The sequence below is a fragment of the Anguilla rostrata genome, chromosome 13 (assembly GCF_018555375.3).
Source record: "Anguilla rostrata isolate EN2019 chromosome 13, ASM1855537v3, whole genome shotgun sequence".
Taxonomy (NCBI): domain Eukaryota; kingdom Metazoa; phylum Chordata; class Actinopteri; order Anguilliformes; family Anguillidae; genus Anguilla; species Anguilla rostrata.
This window is the reverse complement of record NC_057945.1, coordinates 19196136-19219876: the sequence shown is the minus strand read 5'-3', so window position 1 is coordinate 19219876 and position 23741 is coordinate 19196136. Positions and strand designations below refer to the sequence as shown.

Genomic DNA, 23741 nt, shown 5'->3' with positions numbered 1-23741 from the left:
GAAGGTTAATATTGGCAATCTAACACGTTATAGAAAATGTCTTTAACAAGCTGTAGAAAATAGACAACGTGGACTGTAGGCAGTAGGCTAACCAAGACTAACGAAGACCAAGACTAACTTAAAAAGATGCACATAATAAATATATAGTCCTGCATCGTTCTAATTCTGTTTTTTCTGTTCAGCAACGGTCCCGGCCTCCTCACAACAGGCATCCATTGGTGTGGTTGCCAAGCGATGGTGTGAGTCGTCTCACAGGCGCATCTTTGGATCCGCATTTCAGCGACGGGACCGTGACGTCATTATGTCCGTCTGTAGGAGAGCCAGAAACAACGCAGCAGCAACAAAACACAAAGCCAAAAAAGATCGTAACTGTTCAGACTAATATATTTCAACAACTTTTTTTCTCTCCTGGGATTTCTGTTGATCATGACATAGTGCTTGTAGAACAGGGGTGCACAACAAGTGCCGATCCGTTTCAGGATTTTCTTAATTATTCAATTAGCTAAATCATATTTTGATCTGAAAATTGCATAAGCGCCAGCTACAGCTGAACACTGCAAGTGTATCCTAAAGAGTTTACTGTGTTCAAGTCCAGGAGTTGACCAGCCTAGTTTATAGAGCTGTCAAAAAACTAAAAGGTAACTGGTTGGAACAAAAACCAGCATGCACACCAGTCCCCCAGGACCGGAGTTGTGCACCCCTGTTGTAGAAACATAGTGGTACTTCACTCTGGTAGGTTTCAATATGACTGAAATATTAATTTAACAGGGCTGGTTGCAATCAAGCCTCGATATGTTCAATCAGCTGAATGTAATTATCAATTACATTTGGTTCATTGGTTGAAGAGGGCAATTATTTTTTCACATGGTGACATGGGTGTTTGATAACTTTTTTCATTAAATAAATGAAGTAATACTTTTAGAAATGTGTTTTGTGTTCACTCAGTTGTGTTGAAGATATTTTAAAGACTGTAAATAACAATTATTATTTAGAAAAAAAGTTTCATAAACAGTGCAGTTGCACCACTTGTCCACAAGACGTCAGGACAAGAACAAAAATGAACAACTTATAAACTGTCAAGCATATTCATGCAAGTGATGTTATTTCATTCTGTCTTTCTCTGTTCAGCCTGAAAATAGACAAATTTATTTATGGTTGCAATATACACTTATATACATATGTTGATTTCATACCTGAAAGCAGAATAATGGTAGTTGGTTATTCGTGGTTCTGAGGGCTTGGCCACCTTAATTGCTGCTTGCAGCCATATTATGTTGTTGTGTAACCCATACACAATTATGTGGGTGTGATCAGCAGTGACCCCAAGCAGAAAACCAACTTTAACATAACACTTCCATTTAATTGTTTATGTTACAGATATGACCATCTCAAAAGACTTTGACTAAATGTTGTCACATTTTAATACAATGAATCACATGGTCCTATCAGGAAAATATCTAATTTTTTAATTAATTGTCAATTTAATCAATTCCACAACATCTCTTCACTGACTTGAATTTAGAAACATTTGTTTAAAGGTATATCTAACGTTTTAAGGTAGACAAATAATAAATAAATTAAATAAATAAGACATCAAGAAATCTTGCAAAAAAGGGAAAAAGTAAAAGCATTGTTTTTCATCAAAAAATTACATGGACTATGAATTTGTCATTTGTCATTGGCAAGCGCATGGCTCCGCCAGAGAGCCAGCTGAGCCCAACCAACTGGAAAAGGACAATATAGAATGCTAGTGTTAGCTGTCGTGCTATCGTTCTATCATAGCTAACATTAGTCTACATGCATATTGAACTACACCGCACACAGCGAGTCCACATAAGACAAATCATACCACTAGCAATCTGTGTAGCTAATGTATTGCTATAACAGTGCAAAGTTGATATTTACAGTGGTAAAGCTAACCGCAAAGTGCCATCTGTTTTATATGTCCTTAAATAAGCATCATCTAATAAACTCATCTCCATCATTATTATTACACTTTCTTTGTGCAATAGTTAGTACAAAACAGACTGGGAACTCTGGGCTTGAGTGATTGGATTGCAAGTGCACAATATATTAGCATATAACAGGAATGTCACTTAGGTTATTTTGCTCTGTCATCTAAACCCTGTCACTAAATAGAAAGTAGAAAACAAGTTGGAGATCACGTTTTTGAGGAATAAAATAAGGGGTGCCACGTCAAGCAGGTAAACACAAGTGTTACGTCCCCGTTGTGGTCTAGGGGTGCAGGGGAGTAACAAAATGACTGATTATTAAAGATTAAAGTTTATTTACACAATTATCTATACAGTGAACAAACGGGAGGGGAAACACTGGGCAGTACCAAACAAAAGAAGATAACAAACAGAAATATAAGCTATTAACAATTCTAGAAATAAAAGAAACTAACTTACTGAAACCCAAAAATCTTCCGAACCTAACTAACTACTCTAACTATTCTAAACTGAACAAAAACATACAAGGGTGGTACACGCCCGTATCTATATATATACACAAGTGAAACTAACAGTGACAGTGAAGAAAACAAACACCTACTTAAATCCCACTCCCAATATATATATACAAAACCAGCAACCAAACCAAAGACGCAAATCCAAACTCAAAGTCTTTTCAGAAATTCAATCGTTTACACAAGTCAAAAAATAGCACTAAGTCACACGAGTATACTGAAGTGAACGAACATTCAAATCCAAGACACACCGAGGTGTAACTGAGTGTTAGGTATTTATAGGTGTGGGTCTGTTCCTCATTGGCCGCCCGGCAGGTCCACAGAAGAGGATTGGGGGGGAAACGGCGCACTCTTCCTTCTTCTTCACCAATGGGGAGTGACCCGTAGCAGACCTCACGGAATAATGAGACCGACAGAAACAAAAAACAAACCTGGCACGTAACATCAGTGTAAGAGGGTTAGTTATTTTTTTATTTTTTTGTGATCATTTTTCTTGATTTTTCACATAAAAAATACACATTAAAACACAACCAAGAAACAAAACCACAAAACACAACCCACAAAATAGCACAAATTATCATCACCACAGACTCAAACACATCTTGAAAATGTAATATATAGGTGTACAGCTCTAATTTATATATGGTTATACATATTTCCATCATATCCAGATAATCGCATGTTACAAATAGCCACAAAAATCTTATTGCTGCACTATTCTAGGTCTTGCTTCATTAATTTGAGCTGCTGAGCGCTTTAAGTTAAAAATACCTAGATAATTCGTAATCTATTCTAAATTAAATTCAAATGGTTCAGTAAACACAAACAAGGATCTGGGATTAAATGTATTCTGCATAATCCCTCTAAAACAGATTCCAGACGTTATAAATGATTGGACATTCCCATTACTTATGCGATGTCCATATTGCTCCCTACATTCTGTTATCATTAACATGGCTATTTTATCAACAGCATCACATCACTATGGAATTTTTGTGCGGTGTGAATATTTCCTGAAGTATAGATTGAATGTCAGTTTAAAAATATTTTTATACTAAATTGTTGTTGTTATAATTGCTGTTTATTTTACAGTTTGGAGTATGTCCACTTGAGTGAAACAACAAAATCATTAGTCTCATGTAAATTATTGGCATGGCATGAAAATAATTTATGTTACAGTTCAAACATTTCAGCTAATTTCTTCCCCAGCCTCAATCATTTCTAACAGACAATGACAAATAAAAAAAATTACTTGTTAGTTGATTAACATAAAATTAAAATGGTAAAAATAATCAAGAAAGCCTTTTGATTTTCTACAAAGTGAAAATGAAATGAAAATAAAATGAAATCCTCTTCTCCCAAAGCATTCCATAAAATATGTTTTTAGTATATTTGTTTTTCTATCATATTTGCTTTGCGAAACAATTGTTGAACACAATAAGATAAAACAGGAAAAAAATTGTATATTTAGTTCCTTCAACTTATTCCATGAAGATAATAGTTGTGATAGCCTTTCACCTTTATGTTACTCAAATACAAATGTATATTTTTACATTTTTCAAAAATGGTCATGTCGGCATTTGAAAAAATATTTTTGTGAGTGCCTAATGAATGCCAAATCATTTCCATATATTTTACCTTAGCCTTTTCTCTGCAGTGGTGTATAAAGAATGTATTATTGGCCATTGTATTTTTGCTTACTGCTGTTCTATCAAAATGCCCTGGGCGGATTATTATTTAGACAGCTTGCACTTGTATTTCTGACACCAATCGTTCATTGGTGACGATTCGGCAGAAATGTCCGTCTTCTTTGAATTCTTACGAAATATGTGGAGCACCGTCTCAGAAAAGACATTTGGGAGGAGCTGGGAGACCTATAGGGAGTCAGAACATAAATTAGATTCGATTTGATCTGGTTTTCAGATAGTTTGCAGTTGCAATCATTTACATGCTGGATTATTTTTGGTTGAATAAGTAATGGCAAAGCACAATTTGTATGTGTTAGGAGTCACATGAGGTTAGATTTACAAACTGTTAGGAATTGATGAGGACAACATGAGGGTTAGTTATGTCCTAATATATAAGACCACATAATTCAATGAAGATGCTTTTTTAGACATCCCTGTAAAGTTTATGTAAACAGACAGATCTTCCTTTCAGAGGTATCTTAAATTTAAATGGCTTACTTCCGTTCTTTCCAGTTTTTCGGCTGTACAATGGTTTTGCTTTGAGTAGAATTTCATGTGCTTAATTGGGTCTTCTCCCTTCTTTCCAGAAGCCAAGTTGATGATCTCATTGAAAATAAAAAAACAAAACATTCTTAACACCACATTTTTTTTTCAAGAATTTCAAGTAATTGTTTCCATGAATGAAAAAGAATCTCCCTGGACTCACTCTTACGGCAAACTCTTTCTCTTTTGCCTGGAAGAAAAAAAATTTATAAAATAAATTCCTGAGACCTGGCTTTGCAGGTTCTGTTCAATTGTACATTTGTAATGTATGGTGCTTATTTTCTACTGGAAGAAGACCCAGCACATGGTTCTTGTGCTTGTGAAGTCCTGCAGACCTAGGTAAGAATATCTAAAGCCATCCTACATTTACAAATACAAATTACTGGTCTAAATCTAGATGCGCTGCTATTTGCATCTTAGGTTTCAGCTACATTAAGATACTCATATTGATGGACATTTTTTGTTATTATTTTCATATTCTGAGTTGTGCATCCACTCAACATATGAAAGCCATAATTTGAAGGTAATGTTTTGAATTAACATGTAAACAAACATATAAACAATAGAGAGAACCACTCATATTTTGGGTTCTGTGTAAGTTAGTTATACTAATTTCATGAGGAATTTTTAAGTTATATTCTTCAAGAACTATTGTGCATTTAGCATTAATTGTGTAAACGAGTAAACAAAGCATGCAGAAATTAAAGGGTCAATTGCAATGTGCCAAGCTGAAGTTTAAGCATCAGGTTTAAACCTCTAGACCGCAGAACTGCAATACAATTGGAACAGTCATCCTCATTTCATAGATTTCTACAACTGTTTCAGCTGAAATGCAGTTCTGATAAGCACACTGAAATCCAGCCAACGTGTCTTTGGTCCTACTTGGGTTATGGCCAAAGGTTCTTGGGAAGGAATGCCATTTCTCTTCCCTGAAATGCCAGACCAGTAAAATTGTTTGTAACCAGAACATCTTGTGTTGCATGGCATAATGGTGCAGTAGATTGCACTGTCACCGTACAGCGAAAAGAACCTGGTTTTAAAACATAACTGGGGCCTTTCTGAGTGTTTGCATGATCTCCCTGTGTCTGTGTAATTTTCCACTGAGTTCTACGGTTCCGCCCACAATCCAAACACATAAAGGCTAGGCTAATAGGTGCCGTGAAAGCAAATCGAAAGAAGAAGAAAAAACCGGGAACTGTACTACTATGTGGACTTGCGCTAAAAAAGAAATAGGTCTTTGTTTCTAACGTTAGACATTCACAATGAAATAACTAATCGAAAAATGAAGAGTGACACATTCATTAGAAGGACAATATCAGCCATGAGAAGCAGATGTGTTATAAAGTGCAATTCCCCTTTAAATTATTTAAAAATTAATTTCTAAATTAGTAATTTATATCTATACATATGTTAAATTTTATATTGTATTTATAATTCCTAGTCGAGTAATTTGTCTATACCCAGTGGTAATCTTAGTAAGATTAAGATTAATTGTTTTAAATGTATGCATCCACAAATGCACACAGTGTGGAGTGTAATCAATAAATTCAGAATTACCCAGGGTACCAGATAGCTCTAGCTAAGATTTGTGTGGCCAAGAAATATTTGATATAGACCTTTGGTTAGTGCAGGTGACATCCATAAGTGCAATAACATCACATAACATGCAATTACACACATCAGGCATCACATGCAAGTGATTTACCTCTGAGGCGTATTTAGCTTGTAAGCGCTCTTCGAGGTCCTGTTCGTGTTCACGTTTGTTTTTGATTCCAAGTGTCGCATCCAAGCGACTATAATAAACACACGTGTACAGGTCACGACTTTCGATGCGCTTGAGGATTTCCTGAGCCTTTTTGATGTTACTGAGATCTTCCGTTTCGCATTTTATTTTCTCGTAATTCAGGATGTTCTGGTAAATCGCATCTGAGAGATAAAGAAGCATCAGACATCCACTTCAAATTCTTCACACTTTGCAAATTCTTACTTAATTTTTTATCCTCTCTGTGTGAATAATTTTAATTAAGAGGCGAAGAAAAAAATAATACAATAAACAATAGAAGTAAAAGGTTGTAAATTACTTCATAAATAATTAATATGAATGCAGGGAGATTTAGGTTTCAGTCTTGCCCCACATAATAAAAACAGATTAACTACACAAAATAAAATTACCATTGGTACTTTTTATAAAGTATTAAATTCATGTGCAGGTTTCATGTTTCAGGAGTTACTACAGTAAATTAAACCCAGCTGGGGTAAAAGACTACAATGTAAATCTAGCTGTTGTAGCTCAGCAGTATACATTTTATATACTACACCACAGCACCATAGATGTTTTTCCAGAGGACTTACATGTGTATCTCTAATACCGGTGCTTATACAGGACAAGCCAGAGTATGTAACATGTGGCAAAAGGGGCATATCTACTTTCAGACGCTTAGTTCAGTTGTCAGTAAGGTGAAAAGTTCCCCACCATTTCACAATGGAATCTTATTTTTCAATTATGAATAAATGTAGTTTTAAAGAGAAAAATAAACATCAAAAATACCTGTCAGCCCTCTGTATTTTGTGGCATCAAGTACAGAGCCTGAAATGTTCAGGGTTTTATCAGCTAGAAGTAAAGCATCCACTATCCTGGAAAATAAAATAAAGCCAGCTCATATTTAGGTAAAATTCTGATTAATCATGGTGTTCATTCCAGTTGCTTATTATCACTCCTTGCATCTCTTCCTCACATTCTTTCCTCACTCCTTAGCTCCACCCAGTGGAGGACATGAGCAAGAGATGCAAGGATGAGGCATGAGGACGGAGGAATCGAGGCAACAAGAATTAGGCAAATGGAATGTCCTCGCTCAGTCAAGCATCAGTTTGAAGGCACGCCAATTACATAGGATCATTTAAATGTCACACATTCTGAAAAAAAGACATCCGCAAAGGTTGCGCTCATGTATGCTGACTGAAGCATCCTCCAGGAGCCTCATCACTCCTCCAGAGAGCATTTAACAGATTGGAATGTCCAATTGATTTCTGAATCATGCGAGGACTGAGGAGATAAAATAAGTGATCGGAATAAACCCATGGTCTCCTGTTTGTATATATATATATATATATATATATATATATATACACACACACACATACCTATCCAAATCCAAGTGTTCTGTAGTCCTTGTTTGAGTGAATCTACTTACATTGTGTCAATAGCACTGACAACCTTGTGCTGGCAGGCTTTCTGATGGATGTTGTTTCTTGTCTGGTAGAGGTCATAAATGTGTCCCACCTCCTGGGAAAATCCCAATTTTTGTCTCTTTGTTATAAGGGAATTTGTATCACACAAATCTTTCTTGTTTTCTGTTCTGTAGGTGGGATTTTAATACTTCACACTGACTTATTGTAGAAAATGCACTGCAATATTGTATTATTAAATAAAAAACATACACAAAAATATATCTGCAATCAGTGATTATGAAGCAAAGCAGCCACACGGCCACAATGAAGCTCATGAATATACAGCCAGCACAGGTAAAATTCCATATGGCAGACTGTATGGTTTCAAATGGCAATGTTGTTCTGTGTGAGGAGAGGGGTCTATTGATACTGGTTTTGAGCCTCTTTATCAAATGGGTCAGGGTAATTATGATCTGTTGAAGATTGCAATTTCAATTGACTAGTATAGCATCTCACTAAGTGGGCAGTCAGCAAGAAATTGTTCATAGGCTGTTTGGAACACCCTTTGATTAATGCTGCATGTTTTGTCCAAACTACTACTACTACTACTTCTTCTTCTTCATACTAATACTACTACTACAAATAATACTAATAATACTAATAATAATAATAATAATAATAATAATAATAATAATAATAATATTTTGCCCCATTCACAAGTCACCCAAATGGAAATATAAATGGGGTGCATTTGAGTTGAGACCAGTTATCGCTTCTCAAAAACAACCTGTGATCCACAAATCAATAAACAATGTTTATTAGGGGTCCAAGCAGCGAAGCTAAAAGTGTCTGAGGCTGAGCAACCATAAGTCCTTGACCAACTAAATTTGGTAGGTGGGTTCCTATGGCCCCCCACTACTCAGGCACTACAAATTATCGGCCAGATGGTGGCGCTATAACAAAGGATCATGCTTAAAAGGCCATAACTTCCACACCATAAGTCAGATCAACACAAAACTTCATCGATCTGTGCATCTGAATGGGACCACCTATGTTCGCCATATTGTTTGCCAGCCATTTTGACTTTTTTATTAGTTGCGGCACGGAAACGCTGCAGCTCTACATACGTGCCGGGCCATAAGTGTTACAACATGCCATCTAAGTGTTACGACATAGTAAAGGCCTTTACGGCAAGCAGCTATGAGACATTCATGGCGACACAACTAAGTAATCCGACACCGTCGGGTCTAGATTGAAAAACAGGTTTTTCTATGTTCGGTGATGGTATATGATCATGAGGACAAAAACATTTAAAAATCGCTCTATAGAGGGCGTACTAGTGCCAATTAATGTGTATGCCCAATTCTTGGACCCCTCCCAATGCCGCTTGCGGCTTTAATTATCAGTATTTCTGTTAGTCTGTTGTGTTCAGTGTAGAAATAAAAACAGAAATAGATTTAACTTCACTGTTATATGTTTTCTATGTATCAATCATACCTTGTCTCTCATACAGATTTGCATCTCACCATCGCACACACACACCCTGGCAAACTTGAAGAATCGTCCGCAGTTGAAATTGCTTTCAATACCAAGGTGGTAGCAGTCCCTGCAATGCACAGGATCGGTTTCAACAATTACAGATTTTCTAAATTTGAACTGGACTGAGCTGCCTTTTAAAGCAGCAAATGTAGCATCTGCAACTCAAATAATTTGGTTGTGTATAGGGACTGCACTAACCTGGAAAAGTAGTCCATCTTGTCCACATCGATGCCATTCCTCTTGTTGGACACAATCTCATACAGGAAAGTTTTGGGATTTTTGAAATTTCTTATCTGTTGAATTGTGATAGTAATGATGATGATACAATAATATATGATGATGATTAATAATAATAATAATAATAATAATAATGGTGATGATGCATTTGTGGGCCTGTGTTTTGGCATCATGCAAAACAAAGCAGAAAATGTGGTGCAGTATATTATATCATGGGCAGAACCTAGGGAGGGAAGATGTGTGTGCATGCAGTTCTGAAGCATTTTGTGCCATACGGATCCATGTACATTAACCATGGATCAATGAGGCCAAATGATGACAGTCAATAACAAACAGTGTTTCTGCATAACCCCAGTATCAGCTAATCATTTGGAGGTTATATGCAATAAAATACCACTCTCTGATAGCATGTCTGTTACATTAAATGCATTTCAGTAGTCTATGAAAGTTAGTAATTTGTTAACATAATTTATTTTGTGCCACAGGACACTCTCATGCCGTAACCCTTTAGCTGAAGAACAAGATTACAAACCCTAAGGTACATGTCTGTATCTTACCTCACCACGTGGATCAATCAATTCTTTGATGAAGTCTTTATGAGTGTCTATGAACGCACGACATTCCGTGTCACTGATGTTTCCGATCAGCATTTCCAGCATGGAGCCTGATTGCTCTTCGTGCTGTAACAAAAATGTATCATTTATCCTGTATATGAAACATGTCAAACATTATTTGTTGTTGTTTCCTAACAAAAAATAAACTACAAATATTTGTGTTGATTTTTCTTTAAAAGAAATTGCTCACTTCGTAAGCTTTTAAAGAATCTTTTTTTCATTTCTTTGATGTAATTCCTCCTCCCACAGTGAATATTTGTGTGCTTGCTCTCATATCAAAACTCAGAAATACAATTCAGTGGAATGCTCTTATTAGTTAACTATTTGTAGAAATACAATATGTTTCCAGTATTTGGATTCATAAAACTATCGGGAAATGCAGGGAAAAATAATCTACTACAGAGCAATGGCTGAAACGAATGTGCTTGCTGGGATATCCAAACATTTGCTTCTCCTCATTTGTGCCTTTTGATAGCCTGATCCCTGACTCACTGAGGAAGCTCCTGATCACTTTCATCGGACAGAGACAGAGGATAATCAACTCATTGGATGGCATGTTAAGGTAATTTTTAAACCTGTACAAAGTTAAGAGCAGAGTGGTCTAATATTTGTGCAAGAAAGTTTTATTTTTCTTCAGAATATATTGCTGCCATAGTCTTGGGTCCCAATTTCTGTAAGATATACAATATATATAACCAATACACTGTAAAAATAAATAAATAAATAAAAAAATAAAAAACTCTGCCAATGGTTACTGGTATGGTGAAAAAACAAAACATGCAGGGCCATATATTGTAAGATAATAACTGTAAGATTATTTTTCTCTTAAGAGAATAAGACAGACAGGATATAAGTAATAAGGAATAAGACAGGATATAAGGACATTTTAGTGCATACCGTCCAATTTTCCAGTGTATTCTTTTTTGTCTCTTTTTCTCTTTTCATTTCACCATCTGGTATTCCCTCAAGCTCTGCTGAGAGCTTTTCTACTACTTTTGGAATGAACAGATCATCAAACTGGTGAGAGAAGGGGCCGTGACCTAAGAGAAAATTTAAAGAAAAATAAATGCGAAATGAATAAAACTTTTCACAATATTGTTTTAAAGTATAAATACAGAGGCACCAGGGACTGGGACTGATATGAGTATCTCCCTGCCCACTCTGGTATTGGGTGGGCAGTCCCTTCAGGACCTCAGGTGTTTCATTGACCCGTGAGAAAGAGCTTCAGGCCGGCCACACTCACAGGCACGGCAGCTGCAGTGGCTCAGTATAAGGCCTAGGGCTCGGGCCCAAAGGGGACAGATCTTTCACCACATGGTGACTGGATAAGCTGGATGGTTCTTTCCCTCTGGACCATTTCTTCTGCCCTTTTTTCAAAATCATAAGGCCTTTGATTTTCATGTCCTTTTTTTTGTAAATAATTTCTGCGTTTAGGTTCAAAGAGTGGAAAAAATGGTTGGGATGATGAGTCATTAAATAGTTGATGTAATTGCTCCAAAAAAAAAAAAAAACCCACTGTTCACACTCCAACAACTGTGATATCGCCATCTGCATGTCAATATATTTATTTTTCTGTAAAGGGTTTTTGTAGCCTTTATCACTGGGAAAAAAATGCACTGTTGACATTTGGCGTCAATCCCTATAAATCTCTGACTTGCAGGAATAAGATGAATATGATGTCATGGTGAGATGAATATGCCTTGTTTTTGCATTTAAATTTGTTTCATTAGCTTCATATCCATATACATGAAAACATATTTTGCACAATAGAATCCAAATTAGTCACTGAAAAACATGCAGAAAAGTTACAGTGCCTATATTTTAACTGTACTTATATACAGCATGTTACTTTATCAGCAACCATACGTGAATATTAACATAGAGTATTAAGAATATTGATCCCCTACCTGTGTGGAAATTCACATATGGTTGTCAAAGATCATAGCTGTTCAATACTTCCATTCTGAATCTAACATCACTAATAAAATGTAGTCAGCCAAGTGTTTTACTGCATCTTGTTTGTTTACCATGTGACACAGTGACCACACTGACACACCTTGTATTCTACATATTCACATGTTCAAACAAATTAGACAATGAAGACTAACTACTAACTACCAAAAGTTTAACGATGGTACCACTGAGAACTGAGCCTGTTGTTGTCTGTTTACATGATCTGCCTGCTGATGTCTGGTTACAAGCGCAGGTCCATCACAATCTCTCCACGCTGCTGTTTTTGTTAAGCTCACAGCGTGAAACCCCTGATCACTCAGTACTCACCCAGATCATGACAGAGAGCACCAATCTGCACACACAGCCCTTCATCCTTGGTGATCAAGACGTGCTGTTCTGCCTCAAGTTTTTGAAGTTGGTTCTTGTGTTCTTCCTCAAGTTTACATTGCTCCCTAGGTTCAGATTCTGTAGGGTGATGTCAGAAATTGTGTGTTTAATTTTGAGTGTTATTTCATGTTGTTCCTCCGGTAAGTAATAAAAATGTTACAATTAATTTATTTTCAGTGGTTGCTCATGGAAGGGGCTTGTTCATTTCTGCCACCAACACTAGCGTCACAACAAGCAATGGGACTAAAGTATTTTTTAGCAGTGAATTAAATTAAAGTAACGGTAAAGGTAAATCCGTGAATGGCTTCAGACTACATTGTATGGGGTTACTATGGCGTGTATTAAGGATCAGTGTGTCAGGGTTCTGTGTTTTCCCTCTGTTTTTCCTTGTTGGGCCGCCAGATGGCGGCACTTCTGTTTTGTGTCCTGTTTAATTGTAGTATTGTTTTCTATTATCCCATTATGGTTTGCTGGTTGTCTCGTTTTCCCTTCCCTCTCTGTGGCCTGATTGTTCATTGTGCCCTCCTGTGTCTCGTCTGTGTCGCGCCTATTTAAGTTTCCCTTCTCCCTGACTTAGGCGCTGGATCCTTGCTTGTTGTAGTTGACTAGTTTGTTTGTTCGTGCCTCTGGTCATGTTCCCGCCCAGATTCTGTTTGTAACGGGTTTTTGGACTTTTGTGTTTTCTTGTTTCCTGCGTTTTTTGAGTTTTTTTTCTTTGTGTTTGTTATAGCTGCCTTGCGAGGCCTTTTGTTTCTATTTTCCCTGGAATTAAGTAAAGTCTTTGTTCATCCTATTTTGGAGTTTTGTGTTTTTCCCTTCACTCTGCGTTTGGGTCCATTCCCTCGCCCGCCCTGACACAGTGACAGTATGAAAAATTAATTGCATTGCAATATTGAATTATATCAGACTAAACATTTCCATCAATTCCTATGTAAGGATTGAATGGCTGGAATTCAATGTATTACTAGGCTTTGAGGTGCTGGGTCCAGGTTCTTGATGTCCTGAAGAACCTGGACATAAATGTTTTAGTTTAATTGCATATCTCCTCCCATAGTTTGAGGCAAAAAAACTACATTCTCTCCCACTAGAACATCCCCTTTGAATCTGAGCGAATCACTCCTGAAACATTCCTTTGCCTGAGAGAATTGTTGTCTGTTGTCAATATAGATTGAATATTCTGCTCTCTTCACAGGTTCATTCGTATGAATTAGCAGATAGCGAACAACCCGAATAAAGTTCCAGGCTTGTAAAATGAAGTTCAGGTACTTTACTGGCATCTCTGCATAGAAATAACAGAAATGAAGTTTGTTACAAACTTGCATTGTTTGGTTCTGTGTTTTCATATATCTATGCTTACAATGCATCAAAATTGTCAGGGTTCAGTTTGCGGGAGGAATTCAGGGCAATTAGAGGACCATGCCTGCTGGTTAAGTAGGCACACATCTGGATTGTTACGGATCAGTCCAGGATTTGTTTATATGAATAGACTGCAGATGTCCGGTTACAAGCTCAGATCCTTAGTGATCTCTCCACGCTGCTTGTCATTTTTTGAAAGCTCACAGTTTATAAGCACTGATCATTCAGAACTCACCCTGGTTATCAGAAGAAGCATCCTGCTGCTTCAGCTGTACCAGCTCCTTCTCATGCTTGGTGGTCAACTCTTTCATTCTCTCCTCATGAATTTCTTGAAGTTTCTTGTCCAGTTCGGTGTCTTCCCCATGGTGATACCGTCTGTTCAGTTGCTGAACCAGCTCACCTGCCAGGTGTGCCACCCTGCCGCCGGTGAAGGAGACATTTAAACAACAAATAAAACTGGTTCTGCTGTGGAAAGCTGGCAGCAAAGGTGAGTGCGTAAATATGCAGCCTTACCCGATGGAGTGCTCAAAGCGGTTGTGGGAAGCCCCCGGGTATACAAAATAGACACTCCCCATCTGCCTGATGTAGCGCAGCCTCTGGAACTCAGGTGTGTCGATGATGCGGACCAGGTATGGATGCATCTCGATGCTGCCATGGATGGGGTCATTGAAGATCTGAAATGCAGGAAAATCATTGAATGTATCTGCAACAGGACAGTGCTCAAATGTATTTAGTGAAGACCAAAAATAACAAACATTCTATTTTTTATTCTAACTTGCCTTGTATGGTTGGTAGCTTGTTCCTCCTGCCATTCCTGTACAAATACAAAGACAACTAGGGGAATTCAATCAAATAATTTCTTGATTATACTAGCCTGAGCCGGGGCAGTAGCATTATATATTGTCTCACCAAGCACACGTGGTAGCCAAGCATCGGGCAGCGATTGGAAAATGAAAAAATGCCAGTCACATGATTGTCCAGAAGAATGTGTCAGTCGCTGTGGGAGGATCATGCTTACGTGCACAGGTGGGGAAGGAGTTCCACAAAAACCTGCAACCTTTCCAGAAGAGTCTGTGAGAGTGATGCTGTAGTTGGTGATCTACTTGTTTTGGCAGCAGTGCAGTGCACTGGTAATGAACTGGTCTTATAACCTAAAAGTCATAGGTTTGATTCCCGGGTAGGACACTGCCATTGTACCCGTGAGCAAGGTACTTAACCTGCATTGCCTCAGTATATATCCAGCTGTATAAATGGATGCAATGAAAATGCCATGTAGAAAGTTGGATAAGAGCATCTGTTAAATACCTGTAACGTAATGTTGTGTTGGAGGAGCAACTCCTGTTCACTCACGGACATGCTAGCAGAAAAAGGGACAAACAACAAGTCCGTCATTCAAATCCATTTTGAGATGCACTTAGTGTCCTTCAAATCAGGGGAACACTTTTTATAAATAGAGACAAAAAACACCATATTGTTCAGTATGACCAGTTTCATCTGATTGCATTTCAACTTTAAAATATAAGGGAATACAGGTACAACAAACAGACACACCTTTACCTGTTCAGTTCCAAAAATGAAAGTATTTGAAAGAAAGAAAATCATCTGGTAGGCATTCACATGCAAGACAAAGTGCAGCAGAATCCATTCAATCAGATAAAACCAGCTATGTTGAACAGTTGTGTTCTTTATTTTTATCTCTCTTAATAAAATGGCTGGTGCTTCCCGGTTTTGATCGACATGAGTATGTCTCAAAGTGGGTTTGATTGACAGACCTGCTGTTTGTCCCTTTACCTGCAGAATTAGTTATTAATTCATTCCTTTAAATGCTTTAGGAATTGTTATTACTCAGCTTATGCTTGGATAATGGTAAGCATGCTTGGTTCTTCTGTAGCAGTTTATTTTGTTTCATATGAACTTGTACCTCTCTGAATGAAAACAGACACTCAACAACGTAAACAAAATCATCTTTATTTCAATACATGGGTAGTTCATTAGATCTGGCCTTGTCTTTAAAGATTATCGGGCCATAGGTTTATACATTTCAAGGGTATTTTTTGCAATTCATTCCAGTCATAAGGGGCAGAAAAATTATATGAGGAACAACCAAGGGAGCTATTTGCTAGGGGGATGCTTAGGAGTATGTGTGTGGAGGTTCAGGTATTGTACATGGAGGAGGATGTATGTAAGAGCTTGCAAATAAGGAATGGTCAAAGCAAAAAGGGTTTTTTATATAAGAGTGAACCAATGAAGTGTACAGGGGCGACAAAGCTCAGGAGGTAAGAGTGGTTGTCTGGCAGTCAGAGGGTTGTCGGTTCGATCCCCCATCCTGGGAATGTCGAAGTGTCCCTGAGCAAGACACCTAACCCCTAATTGCTCTGGTGAATGCAAGGCATCAATTGTAAAGCACTTTGGATAAAAGCGCTATATAAATGCAGTCCATTTACCATTACCATTTACATCTAGTATGCAACGAAGGCCAGTTCATGGAGGAGTACAGGGTGCAATGACAGGTTTTAAAAGCGCTATAGTGGCAAATCTGATGGCAGAGTGATACAGGGCATCAAGTTACTTTTGAGCATATTTGCAAGCTTATCGATAAACAACATCTCCATAATCAAACAGGGGTAGGGTGGTGATCTTTACCACTCTTGGCAGAGTAAGTGAAAGATGAACGGTTACGGTAAAAAGAGTTGAGTCGCTGTTTAACTTTTAACTGTAATTTGGCTAGCTGTGATGAAAATGATTATGTGCTGTCCAACCAGATTCCTAGATATTTATACGACGTGACCAGTTTTTATGGGGTGTGGATTTATCTGAATCTGAGGAATGAGGAAATAAAGAACTGTATCATTGGCGTGCATGTGAATGTGGGACCTAAGATTGAGACTTGAGGTGACTTGTATGCAGGATAGGATACCGTACATTTCGAAGAAATTCATACGTTGCTTGTTTACAAGCTTCAAGAATTTTCGACACACATGATAAGATGGAAATAGGTCGATAACAATTCAAATCAGCCTGAGCCCCTTCTTTAAACAGTGGATGTACTGTGGCTGTAGGAGTTTCAGCAGTATGAAATGACAGATTAAACCTACTATATGAGAGAGGGGCTGCAATGATGGGAGGTGCTACTGTTAAGAGAAATGGATCACGGCCATCCAGGCTTCCTGGGATATAGAGTCAAGAGTTCTTTTAAAACCTTGGATTCAGTGACAGGTTTCATGGAGAAACTGTAGAGGGGCTGGCATAGTAGTAATACAGATAGACTGAGCAGAAGCATTCTGAGCAGAAGCTATAGAGCTGGGTGAGTAATTTGACATGGCTTTGTCAAAGAGAAAACAAGAATTGATAAAGGACTGGTTAAAGAGCTCAGCCATTACCCTTCTTATCAATGACAACAGAGCCATCAGAGTTCATTGAAGTGGCTAGGTTGGAAGCTTAATAAATGTCACGAAGTAGCTTATTAAAAACACTCTAGCTTCAGCCATACTATATTCTGTCATTTGTAGCATACAGTACAACTTAGTTGCACACTCTGCTACTACTAGTACATTCTGTCATTGGTGGCATGAAATACTGTGTTAGGTTTAACCTGCGAAGGGTGTGTCTGCACTTTTGACTGGCTAGCAATCGCAGCAAGCATGCTGCATCAAAATTATGCATTCTGTTAATCACTAAAAGACTGTGATTACATACATTTAGATTTGACATACACACATAATAAAGCACCTGAAAAATACTTCTGATAAAAAATTTACTTGCATATAGTTAAAACAGACACTATTTGGCAGAATCACCCAAATATTTATCTCCTGATGTTCGTTAGAGATGAAGAGAGGGTCATTTTGACTGTTTAACCTGAAATGCCTTGCTCAAGCTCTGACGTAAACACCTAAACCTGTGTTACAGTTGAACCTTATATAGGAATTATATAAATAAATGCAGAAGTGAAAATATACAGTAATAGATTCATCAAGAAATGAATAAATACCAAAATAAATGCATACAGAAATAAATGATAAAGAAAATAAATAAATACAAAATGAGTTGAGAAAAGAAATACCCATTTATGTCAGATTTTACCTATTAATCTATTTATTTATTTTTCTATTATCTATTAATTCATTTATTTATTTTTCCGAACAGTCATTCATTTTTACACTTTTATTGTACTTATTTATTCATTTACTATTGTTAATTAAGGTCCTTCATGAATCTCAACAAAAGATTTGGAATATAAAGAAATAAAGTGCTCATTCGTGTCCTCATTCGACACCAGCTGATTGTCATAGTTGGGCACGTCTGCACTCGAATACTTTCAGTTTTGGAAAGATACAGCTGAATTCACTCAATCAGGTGAAACCGGTTGTGTTGAACTATGTAGCTGGGCTGGCATAGTAGTACGCCTACTTATTGCTCTTATTGGTCACTGATTCAAGGTACATTAGTATAACGCCCCCTTACCCAATATCAGAAAGCTCTGGTTGAGAGGAGAAAATATGACTTTCCAGTACATCAGTCAGGCCTCTTTCTAAAATCATTTAGCACAACATTAACAGCAATCACTTATTTGGATTTGTCACATTCTACCCCCTCAAAAGACATAACCATTCTCCTGCCATCCTCCTGAGGCCCAGCCATCTTAGAAGAGCTTGTGTTTCACCTTTTCCACCTTCTCACTGGGATGCACCTTCCATCTCCTCTCTTCCTCATCCTCATTGTCTTCTTCATCTTTGTCAACAACCCAGCTCTGTTTCAGAGGGGTAAGCTCGGAAGCCATCAGATCACCATCCTGAACACAAAAAATACGAGATAATCCTGAGTATAACCCCACATATCCCAGTCTGAGTATAACCCCACATATCCCAGTCTGAGTATAACCCCACATATCCCAGTCTGAGTATAACCCCACATATCCCAGTCTGAGTATAACCCCACATATCCCAGTCTGAGTATAACCCCACATATCCCAGTCTGAGTATAACCTCACATGTCCCAGTCTGAGTATAACCCCACATATCCCAGTCTGAGTATAACCCCACATATCCCAGTCTGAGTATAACCTCACATATCCCAGTCTGAGTATAACCCCCCATATCCCAGTCTGAGTATAACCCCACATATCCCAGTCTGAGTATAACCCCACATATCCCAGTCTGCAGGATAACTCCATGTATCCCAGTCTGAGTATAACCCCACATATCCCAGCCTGCAGGATATTGAAATAAATGCGTACAGAAATGAGTGATAAAGGAAATTAATAAATACAACAATGAGTTGAGAAAATAAATAGGCAGAAATACCCATTTATGTCAGATTTTACCTATTAATCTATTTATTTATTTTTGTATTATCTATTAAATTATTTATTTATTTATCTGTACAGTCATTTGTTTTTACATTTTTATTGTACTTATTTATTTATTCATTTATTATTCTTAATTAAGGTCCTTCATGAATCTCAACAAAAGATTTGGAAAATAAGGAAATAAAGTGCTCATTCATGTCCTCATTCGATACCAGCTGATTGTCATAGTTGGGCACGTCTGCACTCGAATACTTTCAGTTTTGGAAAGATACAGCTGAATTCACTCAATCAGGTGAAACCGGTTGTGTTGAACTATGTAGCTGGGCTGGCATAGTAGTACTCCTGATAGACTGAGCAGAAGCATTCTGAGCAGAAGCTATAGAGCTGGGTGAGTCGTTTGACATGGCTTTGTCAAAGAGAAAACAAGAATTGATAAAGGACTGGTTAAAGAGCTCAGCCATTACCCTTCTTATCAATGACAACAGAGCCATCAGAGTTCATTGAAGTGGCTAGGTTGGAAGCTTAATAAATGTCACGAAGTAGCTTATTAAAAGCACTCTAGCTTCAGCCATACTATATTCTGTCATTTGTAGCATACAGTACAACTTAGTTGCACACTCTGCTACTACTAGTACATTCTGTCATTGGTGGTATGAAATACTGTGTTAGGTTTAACCTGCGAAGGGTGTGTCTGCACTTTTGACTGGCTAGCAATCCTAGCAAGCATGCTGCATCAAAATTATGCATTCTGTTAATCACTAAAAGACTGTGATTACATACATTTGGATTTTTTGACATACACACATAATAAAGCAACTGAAAAATACTTCTGATAAATAATTTACTTGCATATAGTTAAAACAGACACTATTTGGCAGAATCACCTAAATATGTATCCTGATGTTCGTTAGAGATGAATAGAGGGTCATTCTGAGTTTTTAACCCTCCTGTTCTGTTCATTTTTCAGGTACAGCAAAAATGTTCCCGGGTCAATGTGACCGGGTGCATGTTTAAACATCCAAAAGTTGTCAGAAACCAAAAAATCCTAATAAACATTGTTTGGGTACCTAATTACTAACAATTCCATCAAAATTTAGTGCAATGGTGTTATTCACCTCTCACAGATCATGGTTTTATTAGGATAATTCACTCGTTTTTCATAAAAAAATACATGTTCAGACTCTTTTTTCTGTATATTGGAAAAACCTAGATATAAAATACACTAGTTTTATATAACATTTAATTTTAAATTTGTTTTACATTTTTAAACATTTTTTTTTTTCATGGGATGATGTTGCTAAATAGAGATGAGGCACCTCTTCTGTTCAGGGTCAAATTGACCCCTTCACTTAAAATCAAGCCAAATGAGTCATAAGGATTTTTATTGAAAGTAATCTTTATTTATGCAATGTTTAGAATGTTTAGAGCCAGAAATGAACAAAAATGAACAAGAGATGAGCAATATGAACGAGGCGTGTGTGTGCGTGTGTATCTGTGTATCTACACAGCACATGAGGGACAAGTCGTCACGGTATGCTTTGTGCAAATGAATTTTGCACGTTGCACATGTCGTGCTCATCTTGACGTCATGCAGACCTGGCACCTCTTCCACTTCCTTCTTCCCCCAGCAGCAACCTAGATAGATGAGGGAGATGATTACTATGTCTTTTTGCTGATCCTGATCCCCTGACACACACACATGCACACGCGCGCACACACACACACACACACATACTTACTTACCTCAGGCACTGGTGTACTAGGTGCAGCCCTCTCCTGGATCTCCCTCACTGTGGCTGCAGTGGCTGGGGTCCTTGTGCTGCCTCCGTTGTATATGCGGTACCACGAGTGCCTTCCCCAGCTTCTCGTGGAAGATGCGCCTCTTGTACAGCTTTGACACATTCCACTCAGGAAAAATCTCTGTCCAGATGATGAACGCATTGTAGGCCGATGCATCAATTATGTTATAAAAGATGCCTAAAGGCCAGCGCGCAGTCATTCGCTTGGTGCTGTAGGACCCCCTTACTTTGTCCAAGTTGTACCACCCCTTCGGTGGCATTGTAATCTAGGATCATGCTTGGTTTCTGGTCCTCTCTGGTGCTGATTTCGGCATTTTTATGGAGAGTGCTCATGAGACACCAGGGCTGTGGTGTCTGTGAAGACAAACTTGGACAATTGAATGGCCCTATACTTGATCACCAACAGTTCGGCATATCTGCACTTTCTCGCACTTTACAGGTGAGGTAGGGATAATGGATAATAAGGAGAAAGAGTGTTTGTATGTATGTGTGTATTTGTGTGTGTTAGATTGGGGTGAAATGTGTGTGTGTGTGTGTGTGTATCAGCATGTATTACTATCTTTGTGAGAACCAAATGTCCCCAGAAGGATAGAAGGATGAGGAAAATTACGCATGGTGGGGACCTTTTGCTGGTCCCCACAAGTTCAAGAGGCAGTTTTAGGGTTAGGACTTAGGGTTAGGCATGTATTGGTTGGGGTTAGGGTTAGGGTTAGAGGTTACGGAATGAATGGGAAGTCTTCACAAGTATAGCAATCTTTTAGTGACTAACAGATTGCATAATTTTGATGTAGCATGCTTGCTGGGATTGCTAGCCAGTCAAAAGTGCAGACACACCCTTCGCAGGTTAAACCTAACACAGTATTTCATGCCACCAATGACAGAATGTACTAGTAGTAGCAGAGTGTGCAACTAAGTTGTACTGTATTCTACAAATGACAGAATATAGTATGGCTGAAGAGTGTTTTTAATAAGCTACTTCGTGACATTTATTAAGCTTCCAACCTAGCCACTTCAATGAACTCTGATGGCTCTGTTGTCATTGATAAGAAGGGTAATGGCTGAGCTCTTTAACCAATCCTTTATTGATTCTGGTTTTCTCTTTGACAAAGCCATGTCAAACTACTCACCCAGCTCTATAGCTTCTGCTCAGAATGCTTCTGCTCAGTCTATCAGGAGTACTACTATGCCAGCCCAGCTACATAGTTCAACACAACCGGTTTCACCTGATTGAGTGAATTCAGCTGTATCTTTCCAAAACTGAAAGTTTTCGAGTGCAGATGTGCCCAACTATGACAATCAGCTGGTGTTGAATGAGGACATGAATGATAAGAAGGGTAATGGCTGAGCTCTTTAACCAGTCCTTTATCAATTCTTGTTTTCTCTTTGACAAAGCCATGTCAAACGACTCACCCAGCTCTATAGCAATACAAACATGTATATGTGTGTCTGTGTGTGCGTGTGTGCATGTGTGTGTGTGTGTGATTGGGGTGAAATATGGTGGGAGGGAGTAGGTAATACCTTATGTCTCACATCTGCAAAGAAAGAAATGGTCTAAATTTGACACTTCTGACCCCTTTTAGCCTCCACTTTCACTGTCAGGTCAAATGGACCCGAACAGTATCTCTGTGATATAAACATGCAGGGGGGGTTTGCAAATACATGAAATGAACCATTTTCATTTCAAACGTTGATTACATTAATTAAGGCCAGTAGAAGAAGTTTCATACTGAAAAAATACTTTTAAGTATTTTTCCTAGATTTTCAAACTTTAAAAATTGTCAATTTGACCCGCAACATAACAGGAGGGTTAACCTGAAATAACTTGATCAAGCTCTGACATAACCACCTAAAAAACCTGTGTTACAGTTGGACCTGCTCTTCCCAAGCAAGCAGTGTTGAAGCAAAGCATGTACATTCGATCTATGCACTCAGTTCACGATCAAAGCAATGGCAATAAAGTGACTCCGTGACATTCTTTTATTGACAGCCCCCACATTATCATAAGGACAAGGAATTATATAAATAAATGCAGAAATGAAAATATACAGTAACAGATTAATCAAGAAATAAACAAATACCGAAATAGTTGCATACAGAAATAAATGATGAAGGAAATAAATAAATACAAAATGAGTTGAGAAAAGAAATACCCATTTATGTCAGATTTTACCTATTAATCTATTTATTTATTTTTCTATTATCTATTAAATTATTTCTTTCTTTCTCTGTACAGTCATTTATTTTTTACACTTTTCTTGTACTTATTTATTCATTTATTATTTTTAATGAAGGTCCTTCATAAATCTCGACAAAAGATTTGGAATATAAGGAAATAAAGTGCTCATTCATGTTCTCATTCGGCACCAGCTGATTGTCATAGTGATTGTGATTCTCACCTGTTGATATGGTTGGCACTCCCCTGCTTTGATGGGCACTTATACAGTAAACAGTGAAAGTCTCCAACAACATGATGGAACCCAATCCAAGAGGGAGGCACTTGACATTGAACAATATGAAACAAACTGGTACAAGACAGGCACACCTTTACTGGGCAATGGCACCTGTCCAGGCAACACAATAAGACAATGGCATTCTCACAGGTAACAAAACTGAATAATAATTCAGGTGGTTCCTGCAATGTTCTTTCTGACGCCCAGTGATGTTAAGGGGACACACAGAAAA

At 37.8% G+C, this 23741-nt stretch overlaps 1 protein-coding gene across 1 annotated transcript; it reads right to left on the bottom strand.

Moving 5' to 3' along the window:
• Window positions 1–2917: 2917 nt before the first annotated feature.
• On the bottom strand, window positions 2918–14812 carry LOC135237467 (deoxynucleoside triphosphate triphosphohydrolase SAMHD1-like). The gene is made up of 14 exons (XM_064304624.1): window positions 14732–14812; window positions 14466–14626; window positions 14188–14369; window positions 12537–12674; window positions 11154–11296; window positions 10200–10322; window positions 9604–9698; window positions 9364–9472; window positions 7890–7981; window positions 7247–7332; window positions 6404–6624; window positions 4862–4888; window positions 4654–4758; window positions 2918–4341 (listed from the first exon to the last, which is right to left on the bottom strand). The coding sequence occupies exons 1-14, from the start codon at window positions 14762–14764 to the stop codon at window positions 4201–4203; spliced, it is 1656 nt and encodes a 551-aa protein (XP_064160694.1). The 5' UTR covers window positions 14765–14812; the 3' UTR covers window positions 2918–4200.
• Between the last annotated feature and the right edge of the window lie 8929 nt (window positions 14813–23741).

Bases quoted from the DNA above. Each gene is read 5' to 3' on its own strand.
- LOC135237467 (XM_064304624.1), bottom strand. From the start codon at position 14,764: ATGGCAGGAGGAACAAGCTACCAACCATACAAG. The intron at 14,627-14,731 runs GCAAGTTAGAAT...CCTGCATTTCAG, and splicing joins CAAGCTACCAACCATACAAG to ATCTTCAATGACCCCATCCA. The intron at 9,473-9,603 runs GTTAGTGCAGTC...TGTGCATTGCAG, and splicing joins AAGATGGACTACTTTTCCAG to GGACTGCTACCACCTTGGTA.